The 21412-nt window shown below is 34.2% G+C and overlaps 2 protein-coding genes across 4 annotated transcripts in view; one reads left to right on the top strand and one right to left on the bottom strand.

The window, feature by feature from the left end:
* LOC105853384 (far upstream element-binding protein 1-like) overlaps window positions 1-4755 on the top strand; it is a 7635-nt gene extending 2880 nt beyond the window's left edge. Inside the window, exons 2-5 of the mRNA XM_012722132.1 lie at window positions 747-821; window positions 4088-4147; window positions 4239-4384; window positions 4626-4755. Coding sequence (XP_012577586.1) covers window positions 747-821; window positions 4088-4147; window positions 4239-4384; window positions 4626-4667 — 323 coding nt within the window. The 3' untranslated portion in view covers window positions 4668-4755. The remainder of the gene's footprint in view (window positions 1-746; window positions 822-4087; window positions 4148-4238; window positions 4385-4625) is intronic.
* A 5634-nt stretch (window positions 4756-10389) lies between these two features.
* Window positions 10390-21412, bottom strand: part of NEXN (nexilin (F actin binding protein)) — a 39075-nt gene continuing 28052 nt past the window's right edge. For 2 of the 3 annotated variants that reach the window (XM_012722304.1, XM_012722306.1), the window contains 5 exons: window positions 20099-20296; window positions 16081-16302; window positions 11270-11455; window positions 10512-10869; window positions 10390-10410 (listed from right to left, as the gene is read on the bottom strand). In XM_012722304.1, coding sequence (XP_012577758.1) covers window positions 10397-10410; window positions 10512-10869; window positions 11270-11455; window positions 16081-16302; window positions 20099-20296 — 978 coding nt within the window. In that variant the 3' untranslated portion in view covers window positions 10390-10396. The other variant, XM_012722305.1, reaches the window with a different exon arrangement.

Genomic DNA, 21412 nt, shown 5'->3' with positions numbered 1-21412 from the left:
TTTTTTTTTTTTTTCCCCCAGTATATTGTATTTTGAACAGTATTTTTTCATTGTTCAAGATTTGGCTCTTCTGTAGAGCCATCGAGATGGTTCCTTGCCCTAAGCACATCCTTACATTCTTACATACTAAAATTGCCTTTTGTGTTCTATCAGCTCCAGCCCCAGAACCAGCTTTTTTTTTTTTCTTTTTCCCCCAAGGAGCTCTGATTACTTTTAGTAGAGGATAATACTTAACACACTGCTGTTAAACTGTTGTTTGCTAGCAGTGCCTTTCATGCAGAAAGCTAGGAAAGAAGTGTACGTGTATGCATGCCTACATAAACAATACATAAAAATGCCATTTGATACATGTGTATTTCATATGACTGTACATTCATATGACTTTCCATTCCATTCTAGCGTTTCAGGGTTCTTTCTACCCTTTTTCCTTTCTTCCATGCTTATAAGTGATACCTAATGAGCTTTAATTCATTACTTGACCATTGAATTTTTAAGAGTGAAGCCACTCTTAAAAATAATAGATCATCTTTTCTGTGTACCACATTTTTCTGTATCACTAGTGTCCTGTATCGCTAGTGTCGTGTATTTTTTGTACCTTCACTGTAGCTACCATGCAGCACATCCCTCTTATTCTTACTCTCCATGGCAGGCCACTCCCAACTCCTCCACTCAAGGAAAAGAATGGAAGTGCCCTGTTGCCTTGTAATAACCTTAGTGCAATTTTTTTGTTGTTTTTCTCCAACAAGGAGATCAGCAGAATCCAGCTCCTGCCGGACAGGTTGATTATACCAAGGCATGGGAAGAGTACTATAAGAAAATGGGTATGTTCTACATTTTTTAATGCAGCATCAAGCTATCACTACAGATAATTCTTAACATTTGTGGTTCTATAACAAGGAAAACATTTGATTTTTGAATGCATTTGTCAGGCAGTTACTATTTAAAAGTAAAAGTTTCCCCACTAGCACATATTAACATATATTACCTACATTTTTTCCAAAGGCAATTATGTGTTGTAGTTCCCTAAATATCAAAACTTTAAAATGTCAAGCAAAAATCGACTGGATGTGGCACTACTTTACTGTACAGTATAAGAAAGAAGTAGGTTTACAGTGACAGAAGTTAATTATAATTAATTAATGAGAATATTAATGATACTTGCATATATGGTGATAGGGAAACAAGCATCTAGAAAGGCTATTTTTCAGTGACTATAGAGCCTACATGCCAGAGCATAGTGATAAATAATGCTAAAAGTGCAACTGTAGGTATAACAACAAAGAACCCTGTCTTTCTGGTTAATGTATACTAATGGAGACTCAGGTACTTTGCAAATATATTACTACAAACTACTGTGAGTCAAAAGAGCTTATCTTCATTGACATTTCACGTGTACATATTGGAGAATAGATCACACATATACTAAGTGGTAGAACCACAATTGAAAGCATGCCCCTTTCCCAAATTTAATTTTTTAGGGGACTGTTTGGTACCTGATGTTGTTTTTCTGGTCAGTAGTTTTATTTTACCAGATGCTTATGCTCTTAGACATTTAAAATAGTTACTGTTTTAAAACAGTTAATATAGCCCATTGTCATAAATGAAAGCTAAACTGATATACTCGGCCCATCCCTCACTGGTAGAGAGTATCTATAAATAATAGGATTTTGTGCTAAGATAAAGTCTGCTTGTTATGCTAAGTGTAACTTTCAAGATGTTTTCTCATTTCCCACTGAAAGACAAATATCTAGAAAGCCTGATCATACTAATTTTGTTTGGTGAAAAGATGCAGAGGATGATTTAAAGATAGTTTTAGGCAGACATTCCAAGAAAGTTACAGTGCATGTCATTTTTGAGTCTATAGTTTGTGCTGTACACGGGTCTTTAAAATTATGCAATAATGAAAATAGTTTTTTTTCTTTAACCTTAAAATAGTGTATTCTCCTTAGGGTAATCATAATATGTCCAAACTGGGTTACTTTGGAGTATAGTTGGAAATGATATTAAAATCATGTTGGTAAAAAGTAGTGATCATCCTAACTTAAAAGTGGCATCCCCAAATGATAGGTTTAAAATCAAATCAAGGTTAAATCATTATGTTTAACTTGTATTTTTCATAAATACAAGAAAATGGTTACTATACTAGAGGTGTTCCCTGCATTACTAAAAGTGAGTTAAAAACAAAGGCCTGGTAATGAACTTAGGGTAACTATTAGCCTTTGGATTTTATTATGTTCTTTGTTCTTTGCAGCATAGCCACTAAATAAGTTTACTGATTAACTTTTTGATCTTGTTTGCCCTTAATGAGTAGGTGTTGAATGTAATCTGTGAAGTCTTAGTGCTTTCCCCTTTTTCTTCTCTTTTCCCTGCCATCTACTCTATAAAATTTTAATTTTAGAGGTAGTACCCTACTTTGTCTTATTCTTTGTGGAAGATGTTTGACTGACTGGAATGCACATTAAATACTGTAAGATAGACTGAACCCTATCATTTGTGGTACCTTCAAGCAAAAGGGGGGGCCCTAAAGTGGTTGTGGAAAAAATGCAGGTGTTTGCGGACAGAAAATAAGAATGAAAATCTGCTAAGACTGACTGACTTTTGTACTGTAATAGAATAATACATTTGAACTCTGGAGTAAGTCATTATTCAATGAAATGAAAGTAAAACCATTTATCAATGCTACATGAATATTAAGTAATGTTCCAAAGTATATATTAGCATCAAAATAGATTGAATAGGAAGAGTTCTTTCCTATTTTCAGTTGGATAAAATGTATCCCATTGACCCTTCAAATTGATTCCTTCAAGTCTGGAATGTGAAGTGTTGGGAGTTTATTTACCAAGTGTTTTTCCTTAAAGGCTAATGTGTTTACTTTTAGCTTTTCAGAGATAATTTGAGTTCAAGGAAGGGGAGGGGAGGGGGAGAAAGGAACATTTGACATTTGTTCTTAATACATTTCCTTGTTTCTACCACAAGTTGCTGTTATTTGGCCTCTAAAATTAGTTAACTCTTACAGTAAGATTTAGTTACTTTCGTAAGCAGTAGGTTTTTGTGTATTTTTTTTTTTAATTATTGGCTGAAAGATTTGTTAATTTATTTATGCATAGAAGAATTGGGTATAGGCCAGAGGTGCAGGGGGTGAGAGGATTCACCAGAGACAAATGTAGGAAGCAGAACAGGCAGATCTACTGAAATACACCACTGTGGAGAACAACAGCGAAACAGGAGAGGTCTATTGTGGGTGTGGGTTGCTCCTTAACTGGGAACTGAACTGTGCTTCAGTGGTTGCAAGACAGCCTCACAGTGCTATGACTTAGCCTGTTGTGACACCAGGGAGGGCCCTGTCCTTAAACCATTTTTAAAGCAAGTTGCAGGTAGTTTAATTATTTCCGTAAGGTAAATATACAAACCATTATTTAAATTGCCATTCTTTGTCATATGTTTTTTGTAGCTGTGTGTGTTTTGTTTTTAAATTGATTTTACTTCAAAGCCACTTAAGACTCCATAAAATTATTACATCTCTTATAGTCTCTTAATTTGGTAAAATCACCCTTCATGAAATCTTGTTGAGTTTTGTGTTTCATTAATCTTGTAACTTGGAACCTCTTCATTAATTGTGCTTCATTTTATTTTAAATAAAATCTTGTAATTTGAACATACATTACACCTCATTGAAAAGAGGTGTCGTGAAGGTTACTTTCGTACAAATAGTTTATAGGTTACTAAAACTGGAAAAATCTCAGTCAGATCTTAAAAGTCTTACATACCTTTTTAATAAATCTTGTTTCTCAGATAAGTTTTATTTTCTCCGTTAGACATTTGCATTTTATGTAAAACCTACAGTATAACTAACATCCAAATGGATGCAAGAACCAGAAAAATTACCTCCCTTACTCCTTCCCCATCACCACATTTGATGTACTTTCCAAACTCAGTTTAGAATATTAAAGTTTACAAATTCTGCAATCAGATCAAGATTATGTCTAAATAAAACAGGAACAATTCTGACCCCTCTATGCTTTTGTCTTTATAACCTGTACTTACAGTGGATAAAATTTTGTATTAAAATTTAGGGGGTTTTTTTTAGGTCAACAAGGGCAGACACAAGATTATTCAAAGGCTTGGGAGGAATATTACAAGAAGCAAGGTATTGTTTTTATTGGAAATGAGATTCTTTTGGGCTTTTAATTGTGGTTTACAGCAACAGAGTTGTTTTGTTTTGTTTTGTTTTTCCAAAGGTCAAGCAGTTCCTGCTCCTGCTGGGGCTCCACCAGGTGGTCAGCCAGATTATAGTGCAGCCTGGGCTGAGTACTACAGACAACAAGCTGCCTACTATGCCCAGACGAGTCCCCAAGGAATGCCACAGCACCCTCCAGCTCCTCAGGTATAATAAATTTACTAATGCGTTGATTTCTACTCCAGTCATGTTTTCTGCATGTTTACTGTTTTGTCTGTTTGGGATTACGTTTGCCTTTTGAACTTTTATCTGGCACAGTATATAACTAGATGAAGTACTGTGGTGTGTTTGGGTTTTTTTTGTTTGTTTTTTATAATGCTTTCTGGCATCTGAGTGCTGAATATTTCTACAATGCCTTTGATTTTAAAAATAAATTTTCTTCCCCCAGGGATTTGCAAATCATGCAAGAAGCCACCACCATTTATATTAACCAGTTTTTCTTTCTTAAAGGATTCACTCCTGAGTTAGCTCCATTTAAAGGATTTTCTTTAACTTTTTGTGTATTTCTTATGTATCTCTTCTGCACAGGGCCAATAATAAGAAGTGGACAATACAGTATTTGCTTCATTGTGTGGGGGAAAAAAACCTTTGTTAAATATATGGATGCAGACGACTTGATGAAGATCTTAATTTTGTTTTTGGTTAAAATAGTGTTTTTTTTTTTTTTTGAAAATGTACAAAATATCTATCACTACTGATAGGAGGTTAATATTTCTGTGTAGAAATGAAAAATTGGTTTGTTTTTAGTATTTAGTGTAGATGTACACATTCCAGCAAATGTATTTGCAACTATTATGTGGTCAATGCTTTGTGATATAAATGTACTTTTTCAATGTATACTTTCACTTTTAAAATGCCTGTTTTGTGCTTTACAATAAATGATATGAAACCTCCTGTGTCGGTAAGTTGGATATGTGGGTATTTAAAGAATTCATAATTTCGTAGCAATGATAAATTAAGATACATATACACAAATATCTAAGCTTTCCCCATGAAATATTAATTGAGTTTTTAAACACTGGCATGTTTTTTCCCCCTTGCAGTATAGTAATAGATTGGAGGATCTTTTCTGTTTATTGTATTTGGCTGTTTCAGCACAAGTAATCCTGATATCTTCATTTTTTTTCCTTCTGTTTGATTAAAAACTGCATGTGTGTACAATGATCTTTTGGCATACTTCCATTGCATTAACAGTGAAATTTCCTTTTATACATGACCACTGTTTCAGACCTGTACTGCTGCTATAACAGTTAACCTTTCTGTTCTTAATTTGATAATTACTTGATTTCCAAATGATTTCAGCATAACTAATTTTAAACAATTTTTGATAGTGAATATGAGTAGTCTAATAAGAAAAGTTTTTCCATGTAAAGCAGCTCTTGCAATGTATACAATATTAGTGTGTTTCTTTCTAAATTTAGGGTAGAAAAGTGAATAGTATGCAAAAAGTATAGCTACAGTGCATCTGCCATTGAACCATTGGGGTATGGAAACGTTCAAGCTTTTTTCTTTTCCTTTTTGCAGTATAGATAAGCTTTGTTTCGTAAATGCACAAGTCCAATCATTGAATCAACTTAATTTTTTTATGTACTTGAAATCATTTTATTACTCTATAACACTCATGTTGAAGTTCTGATATTTTGTTGAAATCCATTGTTTTACTCTTTGCATATTTGTTGGCTCTTTGCATATTAATATATTAGACTACATGCAAATACAGTCTGTCTTGCCATTGTCTGTTGAAGTGCAGGTTTGATCCAGCCAGTATAGAACTAGCTCTGTAGGGGTGAGGAGGACTGTGCTGTGTATCATCCTTGATTGTGTTCCTTCAAGGAGCATTGCACTGTAAGTACATCAGAATGACAAATTGATGAACTGCAACAGTATCTTTTTGTCAATGTTCCACATAATGTAAATGCCATACTTTGTGTGAATATTATGTTGGAATACAGTGCTGATATCTTGGAAAACCATAACTGCTTCTTAATTTAATGCAGAATAATACATAGGTCTGTATTTTTTTTTTAAGTGAGCTTAATGGGTAAGTATTTTTTGATATGCTTTAGCTGTAGCTAAAGAAAACTGATCATTAACAAAGTTGACTAGTACTCTTCATTTGGTGCTCCTGAAATAAATTGTTTTTCAGTGTAAAATATGCATATCTTATATATTAATATGAAAGATTTGAAATGTATCAGACGTAAGTGATTTTCAGTTTGCAAATATTAAGCCTTTTAGCAATTTAACACCATTTCATAAATATATATTCTTTCTTTTGTGAGGAGCACCATTTGTTGTTTTGAATATACTATGAAGGAAGATGTACCAGGACATAAATGTTGCGATTACAGGGTAGAAAATAGTAGTACATTTCATTGTAGTATTTTGAAATGTTTTTGATTGTTTTATTTAGAGTGACTTCCCTTACCCTTATTTAGATACGGATTATAGTTCTAGGTTGAAATTTAATAGTTATAGTTAAGGAGTTATCTGTTATATTTAAGAGTGTAGGGTATTGACATGAGCAATTTCAGTATTTTGCATGATACTGTTTATAGATGACCTTTTAGGAAAGTGGTGCATTTTATTGATTAAACTGAAGAAATAGCTCAGTTGGATTCAATATCATAACTCACAAATTGGAGGCTGTTGATTTTGATTCATTTAAGGTTTAAAATCTTTATTAATTGCAAACAGTGCAATTATTTATACTTCACAGTGCCTTCCCAGACCTTCCACCTTAGGTTCTGCTGCAAAAAGCAACAGGTAAGCACAACCTAAGGACATATATAAATAAATATTTCAGTACATTAATGTTGTCCCTGTGAGGTTTTGTGGTTGTGTATTCAAAAGCAATCTGCTACTGCTTCCCCAAAATGTACTTTGTTATTTATGCTACCATTTCAGTGGAAAGTCTGTAAGTTGTTCAAGCAACCGTTTACATTTCTGGGTAATGTTTTTTATTTTAATTTTTTTAATTAAAACAAGAAAAAGAAATGAGTAGATTGCTGCTATAATTGAAATACATTCAAACTTTTTGTAATATTTCCCAAATATGGAAGAATTGTTAAATAAGAAAAGACATTTTCATAAGTTTTTGAGATTTAGAGGCTCACTTGGTGAGAAACTTCAACAGCCTTCACAATCTGTTTATGATTGATAGGACATTTTCTTTGCCCTTCAAAGCTCTGAAGTCTTATTCTTGAACTTAGTAATTCAGTAAGGACATTTTGAGTCAGTTTATTGTGACTTTTTTTTAGCCAGTTGAATTTTCTTGACTTTTATAATACACTGAAAAAGAAAAGAAATCAGGAGTAATGGCAGTGTGTTTTGATAAAAGGCATGTGCATCAGTGAAATGTTAACTGTATAGCAAATGACTTTCATAATCTGTTTAGCAACCAGTATTTTTCTGACTTATAATACTTTAATAACTGACGCTGCATTTTATTTTTGCCAGTTTAAAATGTTTGTGTGTTTTTATAGATGATTTTAACTGGTACATATTTTAAGTTGGATGTATTAAAGCAGCATCTTATCAGTTTTGTTTATTCAGTTTCTAAAATGTGCTGATCCTTTTAAAACTCCTGCTTATCTCTACAACAAAGAAAAAGATTCAAAAATACTGCCTTCATTTTCACACACAGTGCTGAAGATGCTGCAAGCACCAAAATCATAGCTCATAAAATCAGGTCCTGAGATAGTTACCCATAAAGAGGAATCCTTTGAGTGTATGCCATTGGTGAGCCGATGAGCATGGACCATAGAAGGGCTCAATGTAGAAGGTAAAATTGGCAAATCATAACTGAGAAATATGAAATGTATTCCCATACATAATATGATATAGGGTGTAATGTACCTGCTTTTGATCACTTTTTATTTTAAAGTGTTACTCACTTGATCTTAAATGTTCCATGAACTGTTAAATTTCATAAGTTATGTAGTTAAAGCACCACATCTCTGTGTGTATCTGTGTTTTAATAGTCGATAGGTATGTTAAGATTGAAGATATAAAGGGGCTCTTTGACCCTTAGGAACCTGTCACGTTTTGGTTAGTTGTAGTTTGCATTTTTTTATATAAAAGAAAATTTAAATGAATGCTAATAGATAATGGGGCATTGTTTCTGTCTCATAGAATTTTTTTCATTACCATAAGCCTTCACTGATACTGCAAGCATTTTTTAAATGGCGCTATCTTAACCTTGAAATAAATGGAAAGCAGAAAAGGTGAGCCAGGTGATTTGAATGCAGTGGATATTAGGTGTGGTAGAAACAATGTTTAGTTTAGATTGAAATTATTTTGTTAGTGCTTTAAAAACTTGACAATGTGTTGCTGTTTGTTTTTTTTTTAATCTTAGTGTGATACCTAGATTTCTTACGGTTTCTTGTTTGTTTTAGAAATTTGAAGTATACTTTTTGATTAATGAAAATGGTTTTGATACTAAAACTAGTGATTTAATTCTAGTTCTTCATAAACATTGTAAAATATATCCTTATCCAAATATCTTGGTAGTTAATTCATAAGGGTGGGTTTGAGTAGGAGTAGCAGAGTAAATTAAGAGGGAAAAAGGAATATATTCAGACATTTCATTTGTATGAGTACTCTGCCAGAAGAACCAGTTCTACTTGCAAAATTAACTGTCTAGAATAAGGATGTACAAATTATCAATGAGGATGTCTTTTATTTTCTGAAAATTCTGCCTCATTTTAATATGTATTTTAACAATACCTAGTTAAAGATAATTTTAATTTTTTTTTTTTTTTTTTTTTTTTTTTTTTTTTAGTAACTTGAGTTTTCTTGCCACAGTATAAACTTCTGAGGGATTTTTAATTGGTACTTTTAAGAAGCAAGTAAATCCCAGGGTTTTATTTTCTTCAGTGATACCCTTTAGAAACTCTTAAATGTATTTGCGCATATATTTTTTCTTATGCATGCTCAATGCATTTTCGTCCTGAGAAAAGTATTCTCTACAGAAACTACCCGTGTGTAAAAAGAAGATTGACTTAAAATGGCTACTGTGATGGGAACAGTGTCTTAGGGAGATGCAGCTTGGACTTGAGGTAAATTGAATACTTTACAAACTGTGGTTAAGAGTTTGCTTTAATGACGTTGTATGTAAAAGGGTACATGGTTACTGTAATTTTGTACTGATTATGGTTTCCTCAATAAAAAAAATAAATGTACATTGATGAATATTACAAGGACCTGTTTTGTCTCTTCTAAAATACTGAAAGACTTTAATACACAAGTTACTTTATTATGGGTTTACAGTGTAAACTTTGTCTTCCAGAAAATTAAAATACAAAACAACTTGATAATAGAACATAGTGGCTAGTAATTTACAAACTCATTTTAAAGATCCATTTATATTGACACTTGTGTTGTTTTTCCCTAAATCTTACCACTTATATCAGGAAATCTTTATGCTAGGACTGTTTACTGCTGCTTGAACTATTAGTACAAAGTTTTCTCATTAAAATATAATTTGTTCAGCCAAGATCGCAACATAAATTTACTTAATAAAATAGTGCATACACTTAAAAAGTATTGACACTCAGAACTCTGTATAGGCAATGGTTTTCAGCAAGTTTTCTCTAACAAATGTTTAAAATTAATTTTTGTCTTCCTTTGCCATAAAAGGAATGGAAACCCTCCTTCATACATCTGCTTCAGAAAGAAACTGAACAAAAACCAAAATAATGAGAAAGGACCCAAATTGATAGGTTCCAAATTCATTAGTCTTCGTTATTTCAGGCTAACCATAGATATGTAAATAGCTCACACATAGCATTTCATGCAGTTGATCAATGTGTTATCTATGGCTTTTTTTTTTTTTAACATGGTTGCTCTAAATTTAGGGAAATATACAACCTTGTAACACTTATGAGGGAATAAATGACCGAGTGAATTTCCCACTTTACCTGTTAAAACACATTAACTTCTGCATAAATACAGTGATAAATCTGTATTCTCAATTGGAAAGCAAGAAGATAACTCTTTAGACAACCTTGTGTTTTTGAAGATTATTATGAAAAGGAATAAGTCAACATAGTGGCACATCTGTCTTCCTTTTTTTGGCCCCGCCATGGGAAAGATGGATGCAGTAAGAAAGTTGGAGAGAAAAAGAAGAAAGTTCCAGGGAGAGGGAAGAAGGGGAGCCTAGTAGTCGTCAGCTAAAAAAGAGAAGAAGAAAAGTGATTTTTTTTTTAAAGGAAAATAATAGAATATTTTAAATAGAATAAAAAGGCCTAGATTAACAGTGATTAATTCTTACTTTCAATGGTAAGAATACAAGTACTAGCCGCAGAACCTTTATTGTTCACTGCTTTACACATATACTCTCCTTCATCTTCTGGGAAAGTTTCTGGTAAATAAAGGCAGTAAGTGTCTCCTCTTTCAATATATTGATAGTCTTCTCCATCCTGCAATATTTCTCCTTCAAACCACCATGTGACTTCTGGTTTGGGTTCTCCTGTTACTTTAACAGTAAATCTAACAGGCTCACTGTCAACAACTGATAAGTTTTTTAAAGGCTTCTTGAACCATGGAGCTCCAGACCTGGTTTGCTCTTCATCATCAGTGGTTGAGCCATTCATGATACTAGCCACTTCCTCTTCCTCCTCTTCTCTTTTCTACATTAAAATATATGCATTCCAGTTAATGCTTATTCACACTACAGTAACATTGTCATGAGAGTGGTTTAATAGTTATTTAGTAAAGTTTTCAAGGTATACTTAGTACAAACTTAATGAAACATTCCAGTGACTTGAAAGTATTAAAATGAGCTTCATCCTTCCTCATATAAAACCTGGTTTTGGGCCCTCCCTGGTGGTGCACCAAGTTAAAGTGTAGCATTAATCTGCCTGTTCTGATACCCACTCTTCCTTGGTGAATCTTCTCACCCCCTGCACCTCTGGCCTGTATCCCTCCCCCCCAGTTCTTGTATGCATAAATAAGTAAATCCTTTAAAAAAAACATCTTGTGGTTTTTAAGAGATTATTTTTGGCAAACAAAGCTATGTAAGCTTGATACCTTCTGTAGTGCTGCATCAATTTCCTTTTGTTCAAACTGCATTCGTAGTAACTTTTGTTCTTCTATTCTTCTTTGTTCTTCTTCTTCTCTTGCCTTAGCCATTTGTTCAAATCTAGCTTTCATATTCACTTTATGAGTAAATGGAGCCTCACTTTTTTTTGCAGGCTTGATATCAACATCATCTTCCTGTAAGAAAGTGAGCCAAGAAAAAAATGGCTTTTTTAAAACCAGTAGAAACAAAAGCATTGGTTGTAGAGTTACATATATTTCTGAGCTTAAGTGTATTTACCCAACAAACACATTGTTTGTTGATAGTGCTGAATAACGAATAACAGGGTAGGTGCACTGTTGAAATAATACCTTCCCAGAAGTCCTTTTTTTTTTTTTTTTTTTCCCAACTTCTGCACAATAATAACATTTCTGTGGAATTTTACTGCATGTAAAATTTTTATCTTTAACACCTTTGCATTTCAAGGATCCTGAGCAAATGAACTTTCTTTTTTTTTTTTTTTTTGCTCCCCTCACAAGTCCCATATTCTTTAACCTACCAGGTAATACAGAAAATTATTCAATTCGTTATTTCCGCCTTAATGATTTTCTTCTTCGCCCTACTAATAACTTGAATGAATCCCATCCATAAATAGATGGCCAAATGGCAGAGAAGACAGGAGGCAGAAAAATGAGTGACAGTTTTGGAAGATGAAAAATGCATTGCTTGAGTTAGTAACTGAGGAGTAATGCTCATTGAAAATAAGTGAAAATGTGACATCACAGATAATTAAAAATAAGAGTAATATAAAGGAGTGTTAAGTGTATAATACCAATCTGGTGACAGCTTTTGAGAGCAGTTTTAGTAAAGTGGGGTCATGTGGGTACAGTTAATGGTTTCTAAAGTAGTAAATGCTGACCCATGTTTTTCTCTGGGCTTTTGGGTGCACTGGGAATACCACCATTGTGTTTCACATTACTATGAGAAAATATAGGCTACCATATACCTTGGTGAACATTTCCTGACTACAATTACTGCTAATGAAAGTTATCGATATGATTGTTAGAAGATAGACTGAAGAAACACATATTGAACAATGTTTCATGGCAGTTTTATCTCTAGGCTTTTCTAGGACTTTAAATAAAACTTTATACTATATAGTTTATTTTTTGTTAACTAGATCTTCAATATAGTGCATCTCAGGTACAATTACTGCTCTTACTGAATCCCTCTCAGTTAATAAACTTGCCTTCCTGATTTTAGAATACAAGCTTGTACAAATTTTTAACTTATTCACTTAGCCAACTTACTTACATTAAGACAACATTTAAAAATCATAAAAAATTCCTCATGAACTGAAAGAAACTATGAATTATTTTCAGTTAGTAACTGTTCAGTTGCTGTCTTTTCTTGAACCCTGGAAAAGAGGTTTAAAATGTTTACTGGAAATGAGAGTACTAAAAGGGAAATAGTAAGTTGAATGATTTTTATTTTCCAGGTACATTCTTACTAAGACATAGCTATTTGTCCCCTCACCCCCAACATAGATACTAAAGGCGACACAGGCAGTTAATCTGAGATAAAAGGGAAGCAACAATGGGTGGTTTTACAGTATGCCTTATCAGGAAATTAATTAGAAAGGCAAACACTAAGGTAATTAAATGAAGTACCACATGAGTGGTATAGGAGCTGGATGGAATTCTTTGGTTAGGGAAGGTTACATGAATGAGGTCTTAAAAGATGCATAAAACGTTAAGTCATTGAATGTTGACATTTTATAATTAGGGAACTGATCAGATGAAAGAGGTGGGTCCTACTCTGCCAAAGTCATGCTAGCACAAGTTTTTAAAGGACATATTAAGGAGCTTTAATCTGAACAGGCATGATAGAGTTGTCAACATTCATAGAAAGTTCTATCCAGGAAGTCTTCATGGGTTCTGGAAGTCAACTATGCCCTAGTCTCAAATCCATTTATACAAAAGAGCCAGTAATAGCAATAAAACAAGAAGTACCTACCTCATTTATTTTATCTTACCTACATATTTTGTTGTGATAGGTATGACTGCTCTGAGGTTTCACTACCTTTAATAAAAAGGAAGCAAGTGCATGCTGATTGAACTTTACCTTCTATGATACATTTCTCTCGAATCAACTGATCTTGTCACCTATCCATCACATGTTGGTGTTCTCCAGCCATTTATTTATTCACCTGCATTATTTTTAGTTCTTCCAAGATGGCTTTCAAATACTATTCATGTAAGCTATCACCTGAGTGCTTGTTTTTGACGCCCTTTACCTTTCCACATACAGTCCAAACTTGGTTTTATTCATCACCCACCCACACAGCCCACCTGCATTCTCCATAGCATCACCTAATTTAGTTTCTTCCATAATTGAAGTAATGTTAGACTACTTGACAGCGACCTTTCCACAAGCAATCTGTTACTCAATTTTGTTTAAATTAGGTCCATTTTTCTCCCTTAACCCGAACTTCATGTCTTCTGCCTATCTCCCAGTCATCCTCCATTATTCCAGAATTCTTTTATGAACACACTTTTTCCCCCAAAGGTTTGATTTTTTTTTAACATTTTCCCAGACCATAGTCCCTGCAAGGCTAAAAATTCCCTTCAGTAACTATAACCTAGTTTTACAACTTTTTATCCTATCACTCATTCAGTGAACCTTGCAGCTTCTTTTAACTACCTGTGTGTTGACATTGCTCCATGTAGAATGAATGCATCCTCTCAAATTCTTCACCTTCAGTTTAAATATTATTTTCTCTGCCCTTGTAAGCCAATACAAGGAATATTTATTTCATCATCCTTGATTTCATAACATTAAGTATATAAATTATTTTAGCCCATGTAGCAGTTACAATTCTCTTTGTACAGTGCCTTGGGCTGAACTTCCTGAGGCCATACTCATTTTATGTTCTGAAAACTTAACAGTGGGCCTAACACAGGAGTCATTAAAAAGGCAATGGTGTTTGCTTTCAGCAGTGATAAAAATGGTTTATTTCCAACTAGACAAAGCCTTATGTCTTAGTGAATCTCGTGAATTTCAAGTATGTATCAGTTTAATGAAGATCTGGGTGCTCCATAATATCTCCAACTGTCTAAACCAGCTTGTGATCACTTTAACAAGCTTCCATTACTTTATAGTCACGAATTCACAGTCATTTTATTCCTCTCCCTCTCTTCACCCTGCCATCATCTCCAGGTCTTACATATTTGTTTCCTATACATTTGTCCTTTTCATTCCAGCTGTACTTTAAATTCTCATCAGATCCTCTTCACCCTCCACAAATAGTACAACATACTCTTAACCCCGTTTTGGTAGTTTTCATTTACTACCCAGTAATGGTTTTCCATCTCCCCTACTCTGATTATATATTGCAGATTTATTCACCAATGGTGTGGTCCCAGAAAAAACCATTCAAATAATTGTTTGGTGATGAATCTAAAACTGTCTTTACCACACAATTGTCTGATAAAGGATAGACTTTCAATGTTGAATGTATTTACACAAGTTGATTTTTAAATTATTTCATCTGAAACAATGTTAGTGGTTTAACTTCAATGTTAAAATACAGTTATTGCTCTCATCAAAAATTAATAAGGGGCTCTTCCTGGTGGCGCAACAGGTTAAAGCACTGCATTAAGAAGTTCTCCAAAGTCACTGCAGCACGAGTTCAATCCCCGGCCAGGGAGCTGACCCACATGGAGTGGCAGACCTCTCCAGACCCGCCCACTACTCCCCTCAGCAGTGTTCTTTGTCAGTCTGCCTGTTCTGTTCCCCACTGTCTCTGGTGAATCCTCTCACCCACCACATCTCTAGCCTGTATCCCAGTTCTGTAAGCATAAATAATAAATCTTTTTTAAAAATTAATAAACATGTTTAGCTTCAGCATGATATAGCTATAAAGATGCCTACTTGGTAACATCACTCCATGTATTAAAAATCCCTTCAACCCACTCCTTTTAAAACAGCTCATTAATATGACATCTACTAACAGTTAACATGGTTATGTCAGCTGTGATCCCATCTTCATCTCTTACTGTTCTTACACTCTGCTTGTCTCCAATATATGAGAATTTGGACATCTTCAGTTTACTCAGTCTCCTCTGAAAGCCCTCACAACTTCACACACGTGTTTCTGTTTTGCTAATCAAATATTTCATGAAAATGCACTTTCAAGAGAATAATTTAAATGCTGTGAAGTATTACAAAGTGGTAATATGGCAGGAAAAAAAAAAACCCTAACCCTTTTAAACCGATATTCATAATCATGAAACTAGTCCTTAGACTGGCAGGGGCAGCAGTGGTCACCTAAGGATTGTCTTCCTATTTTACAAATGGTGGTTCTTTAAATATATGGTATCTGAATTCTCATTTAGACTCTGCCACTGAACTATTGATGTGACTTTGAGCCAACTATAGAGGCTTTATGGACCTCATTTAAAGTTAGAAAGTAATATGAATAATCTTTGGAATTTATCTTCTATTTCAAACTAAAACTTGTGCTAGTAAAATTGAACTATTTTTGATATTCACTATAGGCTGTTTACTGATAAAAATCCCTTGAGTGTTATTAAAAATATAAAACTCATGTTTCTTTTTCTTCAAAAAATAATATTTTGAAACAGGGGAAGTCTTTCAAAGTCTCATAAGATTTTAATGTGATTTTTGTTACTTAGTTGTCCAGCTATTATATATATATATTAATTGTGAGTTCCAAAACTTATTTTATAGTCAATGATATTTTCTGTTAAGTTTGTTATCATTACTGTAACATAACAATGCTAAATATAAAATAGTATACCTCATGAAAGTTTTCTGCTTCTCGCTCTTTAATTTCAAGATCAATTGCTCTCCTCCGTGCTCGTTCTTCTTCTATCTTTCTCTGGATTTCTTTTTCAGACAATTGACCAATTTTTTCAAACTTGCTCCTTAGGTTTTTCGCTTGAATGGACCCACTCCTTTTCAGTTTGATTAATTCTTCATATTCCCTGCTCAGCTCAAAGGTTTCATTTTCTTCTTCTTCCTTAAAAAAAAAAAAAAAATTCATATACTCATTTCCACTTAATTAATTTGTACAATAAGCTATTCAAACACTGTCTACCATTTTCTTACTGAAAGCCAAAAATAAAACTTAAACAACCCCCATAAATACAATACCAAAATTTACTAATTAAAAAGTGCTATTAACTTCAGAGTTTAGATAACATCTTGTTCCTTTTAAAATATTTCATTACAGAGTGTGGCTCAAACCTCATTTAACATTGCCATTACAACTTACTACCACTAAAATATGCATGTGAAGATTAGTTTTTATTAGAAATTAAAAGATCGTTGTTTAGGAGAAGGTGAAATGAATATGGTTAAGAGTCAAATATAAGTTCTGTTTTTGACATTGTTATCACCTGCCTACTTAAAATCCACTAGAATGGTTTTTTCATCTCTGAATAGAGCCAGAATCTCTAAAATTCCTCATCTTTGATTTCATAATAAATACTACTCAGTGCTCAAGCTAACTGAATTCAACATTTCTATGGATGCAGTGTGGTAAAATCCCTACATTTCAGTATATATCACCTGTGTCCTCAATTTTGTGTTCTGCCAAGAAAGACAGGAAAGAAGACAAGATTGAGGTCCAGTTTTTTAACCATTATCTTGAATACTTTTTATTCAGGTTGCTTTTCAACTTTTCACAGTGTATTACAGTCTTTGTGTACTTCTTACACTGATCTCACTAGATGAATTGGTAAAAATCTTAATATTTGTTTATAGAAGACCTAAAGCTCTAGGCACAGTTTAAAAAACAAAAAAAAAAGGAGGAGGTGGCAGAGGGGAGAATCACAGGTGATGATATGACATCAGATTAATTTCTTGGTTCTGCCAAAGGAAAACATTCCTTTATCTAATTACACTTTGTGGTCCATATGGGTGGAAACAGGCAATGTCTAACATGCCAGAAACTAACACATTTATGATATACATTATAATGATTACTAAGTCACTCTGATTAAAATTAATGACTGAGTTAATTAACTACAGACTAGGTAATCTTGGAATTGCTTGAAACTCCCAGATGTAGTATAGGGTAAGGTCACTTAGAAACATGAGAATGTCTGCTGCTACATACTGCCATGCAATAGTTAGATTACACCTCAATAGTATACTAAAATATAGTCTAACTAAAATAGTATACTAAACTATAATTAAATATATTCTAGACAATCTTCAGTTTCCTTTGTAAAATATATGCTATTGCTTTTTTTTAAATTAAGACTACACCTTGAAGTATTTTCCTACAGCATATTTTTATATTTTTCTATGTTATTATTACCTATATATTTATACAGCATTTTCAGCCTCTCATTGGCTAGGACAAAGAAGTAAATCTCACAGGCTCCCCTCCTGTTTCAATCCAAGATAGTTTCAAGAGCCTACAATCACTGTGTAGGCCCACTTGGTTCCTACATCAGAAGTTGCAAAACATGCCATGCCACTGCCAGTCCAAGGGACAGTCACTGTCCATCTCACCTCAAGTCAAGGCTGGTCTGCAACCAGTGATATTGCTGCATACGGCACAGCTAAAGGACAAAGGAAATGGTGGAATTTCTCTCTCCATATTTCTTCCCCTTTTTCATACACACTGGCAGAGGAGGGTGGCAGAATCCAGGACTGGGAAAGAAAAGGGGTTTGGGGCTTCAGGAACTGGGAAGAGGGCTACAGGAACCTATTCTGGGAAGGCAGCAAGGCAGCAGAAGGTATGTTTGAGCTAAAATTCTAATACCCTAGCAAAAAGTCTGTTGCTCAATCAGCTTTTTTATAACAAAGTAATAAGACAAAATTATTAAAAACTTTAAAATGGGGCCCTCCCTGGTGGTGCAGCGGGTAAAAGCACTGCACTACCAAACTAAAGCCACTTTCGCTTGATTTCGAGTCCCGCCTGCTCCGGAGGTAATCACATGGCGTGGCAGACCTCTCCTGACCCGCCCGCTGCTCCCCTCAACAGTGTACTTCGTCGATCTTCCTGTTCTGCTCCCCACTCTGTCTCTGGTGAAGCCTCTCACCGCCCCTGAGCCTCTGGCCGGTACCCCAGTTCTATATGCACAAATCTTTTTAAAAAAAAATTTCAAAATGGCAATTTCGTAGCATTAATAAGTGTGGACTTTCTGAGCATGAGGTCTTATCAGAGTATGATATACAGGGTCTAGTATTTTTTGATGGGGGTAGAGTGAAGGGAAGAATCAGTGTCTAGGCCAGAGGCACTGGGGTGAAAGACCATCAGAGATGGTGAAGAACAGGAAAGACAAATTTATTGAAATACACTAAGAGAAACAGCAGGTGAGACAAGAGAGTGCTCCTGTGCTAGTATTGAAGTGAATGCAGATACAAATATATATATATATATAATGCAGTATGACATATAATGACCCTTTACATGTAATTATGTGTAATTATGTAATTACATATTAGGTACAATATCTAATCATTTAAATACTATAGAAATCACATTAAAATATTTAACAGCAGACCCTCCCAGGTGGCACAATGGGTTAAAGTGTAGCAATATGAAGCTAGCCACAACTGTTTCAGCACCTCAACCAGGGAGGTGACCCACATGGCACAACAGACTTCTCCTGACCCATCCACTGCTCCCCTCAACAATGTACTTCCTCAACCTGCCTGTTCTGCTCCCCACTCTGTCTCTGGTAAATACTTTTACCTCCTCTACACATCTGACCTGTAACCTGTATGCATAAATAAATATTTTTAAAAAATATTTAACAGCATCAAAGTTTTATCTTAGAATAATTTAGCACAATAAAATGATCCAAATACTTGCAAAATTAAATTCTATTAGTATTCATTATATACCTGTAGTGTATCTTATTTTGATTAAATTTGTCATTTTGATTCTGTTTGATTCAAGGTACATAAGTATTATAGTTGGGTATATTAAATACTCTAACAATAATTCTCAGTCATGATGTAATCGTACACAATTGTGAGTTATAAGGGAAGAAACACTTCAGGTGTAATATCTCAGTCACATGCAGTTTTATTTACTTTTTTAAAAATGATTTGTTTATGCATATAAGAACTGGGGTACAGGGCTCTCCCTGGTGGCACAATGGGTTAAAGCATCACACTATGAAGCTCTCAGAAGCCACAGCACCATAAGTTCGATCCCTGGCCAGGGAGATGACCCACATGGCGTGGCAGACCTCTCCTGGCCCGCCCACTGCTCCCCTCAGCAGTGTATTTCACTAGATCTGTCTATTCTGTTCCCCACTCTTTTCTGGTGAATCCTCTCACCCACCATACCTCTGGCCTGCACCCCAGTTCTGTAAGCATAAATAAATATATTTTTTAAAAAAAGAACTGGGGTACAGGCCAGAGTTGCAGGGGCTGAGAGGAACCAACAGAGACAGGGTGGGGAACAGAACAGGCAGACTGACAAAAATACACAGCTGAGGGGAGCAGCAGGTGGTTCAGAAGAGGTCTGCCACACCATGTGGGTCACCTCCCTGGCTGGGGCTCAAACTCATGCTGCAGTGACTGCCAATAGCTTCATAGTGCTGTGTTTTAACCCCTTGCATTACCAGGGAGGGCCCTTATTTACTTTTAAACTAACAAGAAATGAGTAACATTATAGCAAGCTAACAAGTATATATAGCTGTGATGAAACTTGTACCAGGGTTCCCCTCATAGGAGTATGTTGAGTGCCCTAATGCAATAATACTTAGAAAGTTACTACAAGGTAATATGTGTAAAATACTGAAATTTAATATTTGTTAAATATAAATGTATATTTCTTAAAATCCTACCTCTCCCATTTCTTGTCTTAGTTGTTCAAATTCCTGTTTTTCCATCTCTAGTTTTTGCTTCCTTTCCTCCTCTGTTCGTCGTTTTTCTTCTTCCATTTTTTGTTTTAATAATTCTTCAAAATTAATTTCCAGTTTTCCCGGTGTAAGAGATTCTTGAGAAATCGTTTTATACATCTCTGGAGTGTCATCATCGACTACCTATTTAAAATAATTCTGTTACTATGCTTGCCAAAATTAGACATACTAAAAAGGGAGTATTTCTTGTACAAATTGTGATTACTTGATTAAAAGATTTTACACTGAATTAAACACATGAGACTTAAATTTTCTTCTAAAAACTCATAAAGCAATAAAGAAGGAATTAGAAAATGTAAGATTAAGGTGTTAATTACAAAGCAAATGGTCACCATCTATTCTCCATTCCAATGAACATAAAGAAATATTTTATAGTGTAAGTAATCTGAATTAGATGTGAAGATTTTCTAATATTGAAGGATACTTTTTAACTATTAAAATGAATCATCATTCTGATCATTAAATTGTGGTTTTGTTTGAATGAATTAGAAAATCCACCATGATCCTTTCATGATCAGCAAATATTATCACTCTTAATGTGATGATTTTACTTTATTGATTTATTTACTGTCATGCCAATTAAAAGTTATAGCACTAATTTAGAGCTGTCAGGACAATTTTAAACACATCACATGTAGTAATTCATTTAATCTTGTAACCCTATGTAGTAGATAACATTAATCTCCCCATTTTATAACTCAGGAAACTGAGCACTGAAAAGAAACTTGTCCAAAGACAACATAAGTACTGAGTGACAAAGCTGGGATTCAAAATGTTGCAAGTCTTCCTAACAGAATTACAAATAGAGATACAGACAACCTGTTTATAATTTCATGAGTTACACAAATGATTGCCTTGAGCACATTACCTAACCTGTCTCAGTATGAGTTTATCTGGGACAACCTTCATAGAGTTCTCATGAGAGATAAATAAAATGTGGGACTATCTCACAGTGTTCCTTATGTCATGGTAAGCTCCCAAAAAAGTAGTTGCATTATTTCATTGTCATTCCTTTTATATAGGTAATCTCTAAATTTCAAATAGGAACTCTGCTTTAAAATCATTGACCTGGGATGCATTTCACCATGAAAAACAATTATTTATATCTGTTTTTCTATTCCCTGCAGATATATACATAAATCTGTGCTTAAATTGACACCTATGACTAAAATACATGTATTTCAGAATATGTATATTCTAAGAGAACAACGGTAATTATTTGAGCTAAATTTTAGATAT

This window comes from Condylura cristata, unplaced genomic scaffold (genome assembly GCF_000260355.1).
Source record: "Condylura cristata isolate star-nosed mole 26May11 unplaced genomic scaffold, ConCri1.0 scaffold00008, whole genome shotgun sequence".
NCBI lineage: Eukaryota > Metazoa > Chordata > Mammalia > Eulipotyphla > Talpidae > Condylura > Condylura cristata.
This window is presented reverse-complemented; position numbering and strand designations above follow the sequence as displayed.